At 57.5% G+C, this 12,920-nt stretch overlaps 1 protein-coding gene across 6 annotated transcripts; it reads right to left on the reverse strand.

Moving 5' to 3' along the window:
* Positions 1 to 1,481: 1,481 nt before the first annotated feature.
* LZTS3 (leucine zipper tumor suppressor family member 3) lies at positions 1,482 to 11,360 on the reverse strand. 6 transcript variants are annotated; one of them, XM_031434105.2, is made up of 5 exons: positions 11,236 to 11,360; positions 6,598 to 6,823; positions 5,588 to 6,058; positions 4,382 to 5,248; positions 1,482 to 4,044 (listed from the first exon to the last, which is right to left on the reverse strand). In XM_031434105.2, the coding sequence occupies exons 3-5, from the start codon at positions 6,038 to 6,040 to the stop codon at positions 3,346 to 3,348; spliced, it is 2,019 nt and encodes a 672-aa protein (XP_031289965.2). In that variant the 5' UTR covers positions 6,041 to 6,058; positions 6,598 to 6,823; positions 11,236 to 11,360; the 3' UTR covers positions 1,482 to 3,345. The 6 variants fall into 6 exon arrangements, with proteins under 6 accessions (XP_031289965.2, XP_031289962.2, XP_031289963.2 ...); XM_031434102.2 differs by having other exon boundaries at positions 6,661 to 6,823; positions 11,236 to 11,352; XM_031434103.2 differs by lacking the exon at positions 11,236 to 11,360 and adding an exon at positions 7,103 to 11,130 and having other exon boundaries at positions 6,661 to 6,823.
* Between the last annotated feature and the right edge of the window lie 1,560 nt (positions 11,361 to 12,920).

Here is a 12,920-nt window from a genome sequence, read left to right on the forward strand (position 1 = left end):
GATGTGTCTACAAAGTGCTCTCAGGAGGAGAATTAGTGATGGAAAGACGAGGCTGTTAGGAGAAATGGATCTGAGGAGCTGGTGAGGAGGCCAGAGCTACGGCAGGTGAGCCAGGGTGATCCTGCACCTTCTCAAGTAGAGGGGATCCCACTGAGTAGGTATGGGCAACTAGGCAAGGAAGAGGCTCTTGAGAGTTTCCAGGAGGACTTGGCCCCAGACTGTTCCTGGGGGCATTGTAGGCTGCTGATCAGTGTCGTCATTCCTTGTCCGTGCCTCGGCTGCTGGTCAACCCATCCTAAGGGCTGTGAGGGGGACCTGAGAAATGGTGCTCCCTCCAGGGCATCATCTTGTCGGGGAGACAAAACCAATGTAGGGAGGACACTTCACTGCAAGGAGGGGCAAGCCTGGCATCCCATCTCCTGCTCTCTGTGGAGGGCACTGTTTGCCTGGGGGTGAGCATTTGAGGCCCTAGACCACTGATACTGCTTCTCAGAGAGAATTCTCTCACTCAGGCCATTCCAGGGCAAATACTGTTAGTGCCTAATTATGACTCTGCCCTTTCCAGCAGAAGCCAGAAAGAGTCCAGGAAATGAACTAGAATTGCTTCTAGGCAGCCATAACAATCCCATTCCTCTTTGCCAAATACTCCATTTCCCAGCCTTCCTTGAAGTGGGAAGAACATGTGACTCAATTCTGGCCAATAAAATTTAAAGGGAACCATGAAGTTTCTGGGAAAGCTTTTACCTTCTTCATGTGCTGCTGCCTCAATCACTTCAGGGAGCTGTGGCAGCCACCTTGTGGCATGGCGAAGACAAGATGCTAAGGATGGGAGAGCAGAAGGATGAAAAGTCTAGGTCCTTGATGATCCAACCTCTATGACACTTATGATGCCTATGTCCAGACTTTTTGTCAGGTGAGGAAAAATAAACTACTCTCTTGAGTTCCTGTAAATCAGGTTTTCTTCATTGGGGGGCTGTTAGGATGGCCAATGGAATTATCATAAAGGACAGCTAACTGCATGAAGCACACTTGGGTCCCTTCTGCCTTTGGGGGCGCACCACTAATTACAAGTTGGTTCTCAGCCTTCACGGTCTACGTGTTCTGCCCTCAGACATCAGCTAATCGCTTTACAGTGGCTCAGGACACTGCAGGCTGTATCTAGTTGTCCCGTATCACTTGCCAGAAGGGTAAGTCTGGTGTCCAGATTCTAAGCTGGAACTAACTTGAAACCCTTTTGGTGACAGTCTGAACTGAAGAGAAAGCCCTATTGGGCAGAAAAGTGGAACCACTACTCCTCTTGGGCAACGTGGAGGAGCCTGGGCTTTGGGCCAACCTCCTGGCACGGCCCAGTGAGCACCTCGTTTCATGCCTCCTCTGGGAAATGTTTACTCCAGCTTTGCCCTCCACACACACCCCCCTTACCCAGGCCTCACCTCCCACACGTGCAAAGACACAAGCAGACCAAAAGAATGCCACTCAAGAGGCTTTCTCCATTTTATTTCTTTGGGAAAAGAGAACGAAGTCTTTCCATCACATATGGTAGAGATATATATTTATATATATTTATATATAATTTCTTTTGTCGTTGGAAGTCCCAAAGCTAAGTCTGTTCATATTTTTTTCTATTTTTTTTTTCCTACTAATGCCTTCTCTTCCCCCTGCCCCTCTGGCCCAGGCCCAGGTTCTGGGGCAGGTGCTGTGAAGGGTGAGTGGAATGGGCAGTGATTGCCAGGTCAGCCCCCAACCCAGTTCAGAGATCTGGTGAGGGCCACCAGAAGGGGCTGTGCAGAAGGACAGAGGCCACACAGAGGGGCACTCCTGTTTTTGTGGGGGATGCACAGCTCGTGAAACAGTCACCAGTCATGTGAGGAGGCTGGTCAGTGGTCGGGGGATTGCTCACAGTAGTTGCCAGCTCCCTCCACCCTGCCCCACAAACCCAGAATAGGGGTGGGAGGGAGAGAGTCAAAAGAGAGAAATACAAGGGCTGAAGGCCAAGCCTCCTCCGATTTTTATTGCTGGTGTGTTAGAAATTTGCCTTTCCCTTCTTATCTTGGGGAGATGGACTCTGAGAGGGCCACAACAGGAGGAAGTGACATTGGCTGTCCCAACCCCCACTGGTGGCCATACCAGGCCTGCCCTGGTCAAACACTGGGCTACCTTAGGCCCCTGACACCCAGGAGACACTGTTCCTCTCCATTCAGCCTTGCTCTTCAAGAGCAATCATAGCCATCTCCCCACCCCCCAAAACAAGGGCCTCAGGCTCAGGCTTGGGCCCAGTGGAGCTTGGAAGTGGGCAATGCACCAAAGATCAAGCAAAATTTTCTACCGGAAGAAAAGGTGAGGTTTGGGGGAAGAGATGGCCTAGGACAATGATGTTCTGAGCATGAAAGCAGTAGGCTGAGCATGAAAGCAGAAGGAAGCTGAGGGAATCAAGTTGGGGAAGACACAGGAAGACATCACAGACACTCATATGACCTCAGAAACTGGGTGAGGGGAGTGCCTGAGAGGCAGGTAGCACTTAATAGCTGTAGTTAGAGCCGGACAGTGGCCCTGGGTGTGGGGTCAGCCAAGCAGATGGGGCTGTCGTCTTGTGGATCCTGGCCAGAGTGGTGAGGGTAGAGCTAAGAAGCCTCCAGGTGACCCTTCCCAAGAACAGGAGGGCAGATCTTCCCTGGGCACTGAGCCTGCAGCCCCAGCCCTCCCCTCCAACACACACACATGGACACACACTCAGGACCAGGCCAGGCTCTGAGGCCTGAGCCCAAGAGACCTTGGGGAGGGAGGGGCTGGGCAGGTAGCCCTCTCAACCACAGGCAGGCCATCTGCTCCCACTTGTCCTGCCAATCTGCCCAAGGGCGGGAGAAAAGTGCAGAAAGGGGAGAGGCCATGAGCCCAAGGTCTGTCACCTTTAGCAGACCCCACGCGAGCCCCTTCAGGCTACATGGCCTAGGAGATGGGCACAGAGAACACCTCTGGACACAGGGTGGCCACCAGTAGCAGCCCAGAGCCACCAAGGGGCTGGGCACCTAGGCCTGCTACCTCTCCAACAAGAGAGGGCCAAGAAAGGGAGCATGGTCTCCCCTGCTGCCTGGGCCCCTCATTCCCACTCACTCTGCCTTGTCCCATCTCCTCCTTGGGAGGAGGGTGGAGCTGGCTGCCCAGAGGGGCAGTGGTAGAGCTGGGAGGCACCCAGTGGGGGGGGGGGTCCTGGTCACAGCTGCTTTGAGAACCTCTTTGGTCTGGGGAAACAGGGCACATGGGGAAAAGAGATGGCAGGGAGGGGATATTGGGGACTCTGGCCTTTGACAGAGTATTGGTCAAAAGGCCACACACCCAGGTAGGGGATCAGATTTCTGTGGACTCAATGCGCTCAAGGCGGGAGGGGGTCCAGGCTTTTTTCTCCTCCCCATGTTGGGGTGTAGGCGTGCTGGCACCTCCTGCGGCCCCACGCTCTCGCAGCCGCCGCTCCAGCTGCTGGTTGCGCTGGTACATCTCCACATAACTCAGCTGCAGCTGCTTCTGGTACTCGATGACCTTCTCCTTCTCCTCCAGCCACACGCGGCGCTCCTCTGCGAAGCTGGCACCCTGGCGCTCCCGGGCTCGCCGCTCAGCTGCCAGCTCAGCCTGCAGCCGCCCCACCTCCCGCCGCAGGGCCCGTGTCCCACTCTCCCCCCCAGCATCAGCCTCCCCGTCCAAGGAAGCCAAGGAGGTGGCAGCAGCCACCCCGGCCTGACGTCGCATCTTGGCCTCGTCGCTTTCGCAGGTGGCCAGTGCATCCTGTGGCTCGGCCGGGTCCACTGGGGTCAGCGCCGGCTTGAGGCAGGCAGAGGGCAGCTCGCCCTCACCCAGCTCCAGACTAGCCTGTTTGCTGCTGAAGGAGTCCCTCAGGCTGAGCAGCTGCTCTTCCTTCTCCCGCAGCGAGGCCCGGCCCTCCCGCAGCTGCGAGCGCAACCCCACAATTTCACTCAGCTTCTGGGACACGTCCGCCTGCGAGTCCTTCAGCTGCTGCTTCAGTAGGGATATCTCCCCAGCCTTCTGGCATACCTGGGCAGGGTCCAGTGAGAAGAGAAGTCAGGATGAAGGCAGAGCTCTGCTCACCCCCAACCCAGCCCCCATATCCAGCCCCAGTGGCACCAAGCTGCCCCAGGGCTCAGGGTCAGCTCCTCATTAGGGCAGAAATGACACATGGGCCCCCTCCTCAGGCTCGGGACAGGCATGGCTAATCTCACACAGCCCAGGGACAGCTCTGGTCCTCAAAGACACTCCTAGTTGGTCCCACCACTCCCTTCACTCCCTTTGTGACAGCTGTGAGCTGCTGCTCCGGTTTCTCCAGAGACAGAAGGAAGGGAACACAAATGACAGCCAAGCCCCCAGCCCGCACCTCCCACTTAGTTTCTTCCATCCGGGGCAGGAAGTCAGCCTGTTCCTTCTGGCAGGCGGCCACCTTGTCCTCCAGCTCTTCCCGTTGCCGCATCAGCCGGGCTGCCTCCTCCTGCAGCTGCTTCTTGTCCTGCTGCAGCCGCAGCACCTGCAGCTGTAGGCCTTGCTGGGCACGCTGGGCGCGCTGGGCCACCTGCTGCAGCTTCCCGCTGCAGCCCTGCCGCAGCTCAGCCAGCTCGCGCTCCCAGGCCTTCTGACGCTCCTCCAGCACCTGGGCCACCGCCGCCTCACTCTGCTCCAGGCTACGCCGCAGAGCTGCCACCTCCTGCTCCTTCTCCCACAGCCGCTCCTCTAGCTCCTGGATCAGAGCACTGGGCGAGGGTGGTGAGCAGGCCGCAAATGGCAGGCCTCCACCTCCGCCCTCCCCCGATCCCAGGTGGCCTGGCCGCCCCATGGATGAGGATGACCCGCTTTTGCTGGAGGCCCGCCCACTGTCGGAGGTCGCCAGATCCTGGTAGCCTGACCCACCGCCGCTGCTACCACCACCACTGCTACTACCATAGCTGGCAGTGCCGATGCGGTTGATGTGGCTGGTGGAGGCACTGAGGGGCGCCAGGTGCTGGCTATAGCTGGAGCTGTAGGTGGGCAGGCTTGTGAGTGAGTTCCGGCCTGAGTCTGAGAGGCCGCCCCCACCCCCGCCCGCTGGGGTCATGGTCCGAGACTTGTCCAGTCCACCCTTGAGGCCACCAGGGCCCTGTCGTCCCTCAGGGGTCCCGTTGGTCTGCGGGGGACACAAGTTCTGCATGGAGTGGAAGTTCTTGGGTACAACGGGCTTGAAGGCCGAAGGCCGAACTAGTGGCTCCGAGCACTGCATAAAAGCAAGGAAGGGGAAGTGGGCACCGGGATGGGGCTTTAGCCTTGGCCCCAGTCTCTTCCCTTGGGCCTAGGCTTGTTGGGCCCCACCTTCCACCTCCCCCTGCCCCCATCTCCATCCTGGGTGTCCCTCCTGGTTGGGTCTTCACCTTACACCCACCACCCGCCTCCCTACAGCTGGGTCTCTGCCCTAGACCCACCAACTGGATTTGGCCCCCAAGGCTCCCCAGCCCAGCTGCTATCCCAGCCCCTACAACCTAACATCCAAAAAGGCTCACTTCAACCTCCTCTCTGGGCTGCCTCCCATCCCCAGAAAAAGGCCCTGGGGACTGACCTGGTCTAGCTTGCCAGAGGTGGCCAGGAGCTTGGGCGGATGGCTAGGCTCACGATACTGTGGTGGGGCCTTGTCGCTGCCGCCGCTGCTGCTGCTGCCACCACTGCTGCCCACCACATTGCCGCACACATCTGTGTGGTCACTGCCCCGCAGCTCGCCGTTGAGGTAGAGTGAGTTGGCGAGGGCCTTGTCCTCTGAGGGGTAGCGGCCCGGCCTCTCCCTGCTGGCCCCACTGCCACGGGGGCCAGGGAAACTGCCTTGGCTGCCCCCACCCCCTGTGCGGGTGCCCACACTCTTCATGGCGAACTCCTGGGTGTGGGCCACCCCACTGCCCACACTGCCCATGGCCAGGCGAGGGTCTGGGGGTCCGAGCTCAGAGGGCCGAGGGGCAAAGGCCAGGAGGGGATCCCGCCCTGGGTCAGCGCGCACAGGCAGTGTCTCCAGCTTCGCCATGACTAAGCCAGGGGGGCACTGTGGGCACAGGTGGGAAGGCAGAGATAGGTCAGCCCCAACCCCACTCACACCACCCCAGCCAAGTCAGACTCGGCACCATCTGCACCCTGCCCCTCAGTGTCCCCTTCTTTACAGTGGGTACAAGAGTTCCCAAACATTCAAGGTGAAGGAATGGGGCTGGGGAAATAGTGATAGCTTGGTAATAGGGGACGCCTGTCGCACAACCGACAAAGGCCAACTCCTAGGGGCCATGCACCTACCCTCCTAACTTTGCTCAGCTCAGTATTCCACTCTTCAGCTCCCACCTCAAACCCACCCCCTCAATGAGCCTCCCAGACTCAGTGACCCCTCCTCAACTCTTCACTGCAACCCCCATAACTTAGGGGTTCTTTACTCTGGGTCTGGGCCCCTAGATCCCAACCTCATGGGCTGGGGAAATGGGGCTGGAAAGGGACAGCAGTATCTGAATCCAATAGGGAATCTCAGAAGTTAAGGGAGGGAGAGAAACCCACCCCTATCAAAAAATTGTGGATGAGAGTCCTTCCCGGCCCCCTAACCTACGGTGTTGCAGTCAAGGGCAGAAGTGGAGGCTCACTACCAGCGCAGGATCCTCTCCTTGCCTTTCCAAGGGAGTGAGGGGCCGACAGGTCCTCAAGCCTGGGACCCTCCGAGGCCCGGTCTGCAGGGGCCATGTGCCTCACTCTCGCTGTCGGGGCTCGGCCCGAACCAGCTGCGCGACTTTGGACGGGCCGACTGAGCCATCCCGGACTGCAGTTTTCTCCTCTGCGAAATGGGAGGAATGAAGGACCTACCTCGCAGAGCTGTCGCGTGCCAGGCACCCCCCAAGGCGGCGGGCGCGGAAGGGTACGCGGGTTTAGTGGGTAAGGTGAGCGGGAGCTGCGGCGGCCGCGCGCATCTGGGCCACCACAGGCGCGCCCCGCCCCCCCGCGGAGAGCCGGGGACCGCGGCTGCAGCGCGTGGCAAGGGGGCCCTCCCGGAGGTCTTCCCAACACGGCCGCACGGGAGCCTGGCACGAGAGGGCCCCCTCCCCATGGTCAGTACCTCGGTAGAGGCCCGGGGTCTGGCTGAGGCCAGGGCAGAGGACGCAGCGCCGCCCGCTGCGAGCGCCGGCCGTGCCTCCCTCCGGGCCTGCGGTTCCGACAGGTGGGCGGGGCGGGGCGGGGCGGGGCCTCCGCGTCCAGCAGCGCCCTGGAGGATTCCGCGCAGGCAGAACCCCTCAAAGAATTCACTGCCGCCAGGAAGACTTCCTGGATTACTTCCCTCCCCCTGCTCCTTGTGGACCTTGATCCTGCTCAGTTCACCGTGAATTCCTCTGAGTACTTCTGTGGACGTGCGTCCCCCCTCCCCCAAGGCAGGCCCACAGGAGCAGGGGGAGCAGGGCCTCGGGTTACCTGTGCTCAGGAAGGCCCTGCTTCCTGGTTCCTTTGTTTCAAGCCCGCACCTGGGAACACCTGCCCCAGAGATCCTCATAATCCAACCGGGCAGGGGCAGCAGGCAGTGCCGGCCGTGAGTGGAGATGCTCAAATACGTGTGCCAGAGATGGCAGGGAGCGCCCTTCAGGCAGGTTAAACCCTGCTCCCACCAGAAACCAGACAGGGAGCCCTCCTTCTCTACCAAGGTGAAGGGGTACAGGTGGCAGCTCTTGGCCCCTGTGCACTCCTCACACTGTCTTCTACCCAATTCTAATGCTGTGTTTGTCCTGTCAGGTTCCAGACCAGGGAAGCCTGACAAAACTCTTGCCCTTCAGGAGTCTTCTGGCCACCACACCTAGAATTACAGCCCTAGGTAACTCACCACGAAACCAGTCCACACTGCCTTTGTAAATTCCATTCTCTCAGCATCTGGCCCCCAGGTGTGGAGAACAGTACTTTACTACCTTCCTCCCTTAAGCCAATCTGTCCCATGTGTCCCATAAGGCTGAGACTTAAGATGAGGCAAGAGAGGCACCTAGGGTGCAACTTAAGTGCAGGACCCTGTGAGTGAGTGCCTCCTTACATCTGATGGCCTAGGCGCCTGTAGTGACTCACCCTGGCCCTGATCTGTCTCCACTCCCCTCATACTCCAGCCCAGATATCCCCCTCCCACCCTAAGCATGACTCCTTTCTCTTGCCATCTCTGGATGCAGTGTAGGGAGCCACTGGGGACTGGGAGGAAGGAGGTGAGTGGCCTGAGGCTTAAAACCAGTGGGAAGATCTGGGAAGGGTTTGGGAAGAAGAACTGACAAAACTTCACATAGATGGGGTTCCGGGGTGGGGCAAGGGAGGATCTGGACCAGGGCACCAGGGTGTGTGTGACACCCTTAGCGTGACAGGAGGAGAATGTTTGGGAGAAACAGATGTTCTGAGGAAGACTAGAGAAAGATATCTTTCACATACTGGATGGAAAGAGACTGGAATCATGAGCATTCAAGGGTGGTATGGGTGGGGCCCAGCATGTAGCTAGGGTGGCAGAGCCCCAGAAGCCTGGGTGGCAGTGTGGGAGCAGGAAGAAGCCAGGAGAAGGTAGGCCCTGAAGACTATGATGAGGTGGGCTTCAAGAAGACTATGATGGGAGATAGCTCCTGTTGTTAAAAAGGGGGCCAGGTAAAACTGCGATTAGAGAGGGTACCCTGAATTTGGCAAGTGGAAACATCACTGGTATCTATGACAGAATGATTTCAGAAAAGTGGTGCAAGGCAGAGCCAGACTACAGGAGTAGTAGGGAGGGTCTGGCGGGAAAGATGAGAGAGTTCCCTGCTAAAAGAGAAGGCCAGAGAGGGCAATAATTTAAGGTGGTTTGGGATCCAAGGGCTCTTTTCTAATTTTAGAATTAAACATGGTAGAAACCTGAGTATGTTGAAATGCTGAAGGAAGGCGTCAATATTGAGATTAGAGATCTGGCAAGGGGGCTGTGCCAGAAGCCTGAGTGTGGGCAGAAGCAAACCTAGAAGTGATCATAATGATTGTGAGAGTGACAATGTTTGGGAAGGTGCTTTGTAAACTGTAAAGTGCAGTACAAACATGCAGTACTACCTTTTTGGAGATCTAGGAAAGGAGAATCTGACCATAGGTTGGGGCTGATCATATGCCACTCTGACCCACTGTTTCCCTGGAGTGTGTGTGGTCCCCAGCCAGACCTGGATGCCTGAGTCCTGGACGGATGGAAATGAGGTCCCAGAACTGTTTTCTGACCCTCCTATCCCTGTGGTACACCTGGGGACACCTTGACTACCAACACACTGCAGTTCTCCCTGGAGCCTCGCCCCCCAAAGAGCTTCTTGACATAATTCTAACCTGTTGTGGTCAACCGCATGCAAGCATTCCCTGCCCCTTGCCTCTCCCAAGTTTGGGCTGCTACAGCTTCATTCCTCAAAACCCCAGCCAGGAGCTGGCAAGATAAGGAGGAGCACATGTTTCCCAGATGGACAGAAACTGAGCCCAGGGGAAGGGTTTGAGCTTCATCTGTGAGTCAGGGTCCTGAACTAGGCCAGGTAGCTGAGTATGGTCTGCAAAGACAGCCTCATGGCATCAGGTCAGCAACCTGGGATGTCAGCCTGTTGCCCTATTCTATCTCTGTCTCTGTACTATCAACCCTCAGTGCCTGGGACATTACAAACAGTATTAATGAGTATTAACAAAGGGGCCAACTAGACAAAACCTGGGGGTTACATGGGCAGGTCCCTCTAACCCACAGTGACCACCCAGCCCCTCCCTACCTATGTCCCTCCCAAAGCTAGTAATGCTCCACCATTCTCTTGGGGGTCTCAGAGGCCCCAAGCTCAGCCCATTCATCCCTTGAAGATCTCAGCAGCCCCTCCTGCTAACATCCTTGGTGGGCGCTCCTCACTGGCCTTTCTTGCCCTCCATTCCCTCCCCCATTCAGCTGCCATGGACTCTATAAAGGGCAAAGCCAATCTTGTCCTGCTTTGCTCAAATTCTTCCATGAGCAGTGCCAAGTGCAGTAGGCAGAGTTACGGAGGCATCAGCTCCAAGTGTAAATCCCAGCTCAACTGATTAGGGGTGGAACTGCATGCAGGTTATTCCACCTCGGGTTCTCACACCTACCTTACAGGAATTTTAAGAAGTGAATGTATTATGGGTAAATGCCTAACATTCCTCTCAGCCCTCAGAACCAGAGCAGAGCTTGCAGCAGGGCCCTAAAGGTATCTCTTGCTGCTCATCCTATTTCCCCTGACCTGAGCCCCTCTCCACTTCACACACAAAATCTCTTCTCAGCTCTCTGTGCCATCCTGCATCCTTCAAGGAGCAATCCAAATGCTGCCTCCCAGGACAGCATCCCTGATCTCCCCTGAGGGGAAGGGGTTTGGGAGCACTTAGCTCAGGCTACTCCAGAGAGATTTCATTTTGAGGCTTCCCTGGGACTAGGGGGAACAGAAGGCAGTATTGGGGGTCTCTGGGCCCTGGCACTGAGGAGATGCAGAGAGAATGCGTGTGGGAATGGTAGTTATGACCAATGCAAAGAGGTAACGAATCCGGCCAGGAAAATCAGGAAGGACTTTCGGGAAGGACTGAGAAAAGGTATTGGGGGCACTGTAGGGCTTTTGGGGGTGCAGAGGTCTCCAGAACTTCTTGGTGGGATGTGTGAGGGGAGATTCATCTTCCCTTGGCGACAAAGGGGAAGGGGCCCATCCCCTAGATCCTGGCTCTGATGAAGCCCGTGTTTCAGGACTGAGGGGGCTGACAGGGCCCCCACACACACCCCGAGCACACACACGCGCGCACACACGAGCCTCCGCACGGGGGATTGAGGGGGGGGGCGGGTGTTCGCCATCACCAGCAGCCCACGGCCCGCAGCGCCAACAGATAGAGACCCTGGCCACAGGTCACTGCGAGGAGGTGCCCGGGGTGGGGGTCGGGGGGTCTCTGCGGTGGGAGAAATCCCTCCCGCACCTCCCAGCGCTCCCCAGCAACGCGTGTGGCCCGGGGGGGCGGGGCGCAGAGGGAAGAGGTGACATAATCCGGGCCGCACCCCCTCCGGCCTCCACCTTCCCCGAGGCCCTGCGAAGCATCCATGACATCATCGGCCTCATCTCCACTCCCCTCACCCCCGGGACCCCAGCAGCGGGACGCGCCCCCTCCCCAGCTCCGGGTCCAGCTGCACGAGCCTCGCGGTGCAGCGGGCACGGAGACAGGTTGGAGCCGGGAGGCGCGCTGCAGTGGGCCTGCCTCACTTACTCGCTGCCTCAGGGTCCGGTGCTGGGTCTTCGGCGCGGGGGCCACCGGCCCGGCTCGTTGGCGCAGCCCGAAGCCCGCCCGGCGGGGCGCTAGGCGCGGGCCCGGCTCCTCTCCCCGCCCCTCCCGCTGCCCGCCAGGGCCCCGCCCACCCGCGGCTGCGGCAAACGCGGGCCCGCCCTCCGGCCACGCCCCCCGGGGCCACCAATCCCGGGGCTGGGGCGGGGCGCAGTGCCTTAACCCCTTCGCTGCGTCGCGGCTGGCGTGTGGGACACTTCTACTTCATTCATCCCAGGGCGCCACCAGTCTACCCTGAGCCCTTCTGCTCATCGCCTGCCTTTTAACCCCCAATACCTTTGGGCTCAGCCCCAGTCTCTCTTCGACAAATCCAGTGGGACAGAGCCCTCCTTGAACCCCACATCTTTGGCGACAGGGAGGAGCCCCTCTGGTTTGGGGAAGGGACTTTAGACGCGGTACCCCGAGCCCCATTCCTCTCCTGCTCTTGCTCTTCCGGACGCGGCCTCCCAGCGGACGCCTTGAGACCTGCAAATCTGCAACAGCGGGGGCGGGGCAAACCTCAGGTTGATCCGGCACCGCGGAGGAAAGACCCCCTACTCAGGGCGCGGGGACAAGCAGGCGGGCGTGTGGGAGGCTTCGAGGGTCCTTCACTGCATCCGTCAGCAGTCGGTGCCAGTTTGAAACTTGCTTCTCGCGGAGGGTCACCGTCCGAGGGAATGGGCGAGAGACGAGGGGAAAGACATACATTACAATCGATCAGGGTTTGAGTGCTTCACCCTGTGGCCCGAACCTGGCACGATGCCCGACCCCTCGGGGTGGGAGGGAGCGAGGTGGTTCGTCTCGGATCACCTCTTCGCACGTGCTTGCGGAGTCTGTGAGAGGAGTGCTCATTCTGCCCCGGGTGGTCCAGGAGGACTGCCCGGAGGAAAAAGTCTGGCTAGAACTGAGGCCTTAGCCTTGAATAGGGCAGGCAAACAAGCCAGGCCTAGGGTTCAGCATTAGCAAAAGCCTGGAGGCACAAAGGGTCTGTCCTAAAAACTGCAGCGTCTACACTCCGGCTGTTGTTTAACCCATTGTTTGGTCATCTGTTATCCTATTTTATAGTTTTTATTTCTGGCTAATTCGTTTTCTGAATTGTTCTATATTTGCTTTTATCTTCTATTGGAAGGCAGAGAGCCTGTTTATAATTCTCCTGGTTGTTACCTTTATGTTTATCAAATAAAAATGCAGTTTATATTCACAAATAATTCAAGTCAATGACAAATCATTCATTTTTATGTTCCTCCTTATGTAATGAGAAACTTAATGTGCCTTTCCATCTCTTGATCTGCTGCCCTCACACATACTTATACTTGTCCACTTAATCCAGAATGATAGACCCAGCTTTTATTTACACTTTTTTTAAGCCACAAAATCCTCTTTTTCAATCAGTGTTTTTTACTTTTGCCAACCCTTTGTTTAACTGGTAACAGTGTCGCTGCCAGTTTTTTATGTTCTGATTTTTCCTATTCCTCATTTAGACGCATCTGTGATTTCAGGGAGGACTCCGAATGATATGTTTCTCTAAGTCTTTGCCCTAGGTAATGCCTTTCAACTGTCTTTACACAAATGGTGGCCTAACTATTTGTAGAATTCTTGAGTCTCAAAATCTTCCCCTCAAGACTCTTTTG

Source organism: Camelus dromedarius, chromosome 18, assembly GCF_036321535.1.
Source record: "Camelus dromedarius isolate mCamDro1 chromosome 18, mCamDro1.pat, whole genome shotgun sequence".
NCBI classification, from domain to species: domain Eukaryota; kingdom Metazoa; phylum Chordata; class Mammalia; order Artiodactyla; family Camelidae; genus Camelus; species Camelus dromedarius.

What these genes read in the sequence shown, in the direction of transcription:
- LZTS3 (XM_031434102.2), bottom strand. Translation starts at nt 6,732, where the DNA reads ATGGCCCCTGCAGACCGGGCCTCGGAGGGTCCCAGGCTTGAGGACCTG. An exon ending in CCCCTCACTCCCTTGGAAAG is followed by an intron (nt 6,059 to 6,660) that starts GCAAGGAGAGGA and finishes CTGTGCCCACAG; the next exon opens with TGCCCCCCTGGCTTAGTCAT. An exon ending in CCTCTGGCAAGCTAGACCAG is followed by an intron (nt 5,249 to 5,587) that starts GTCAGTCCCCAG and finishes GCTTTTATGCAG; the next exon opens with TGCTCGGAGCCACTAGTTCG.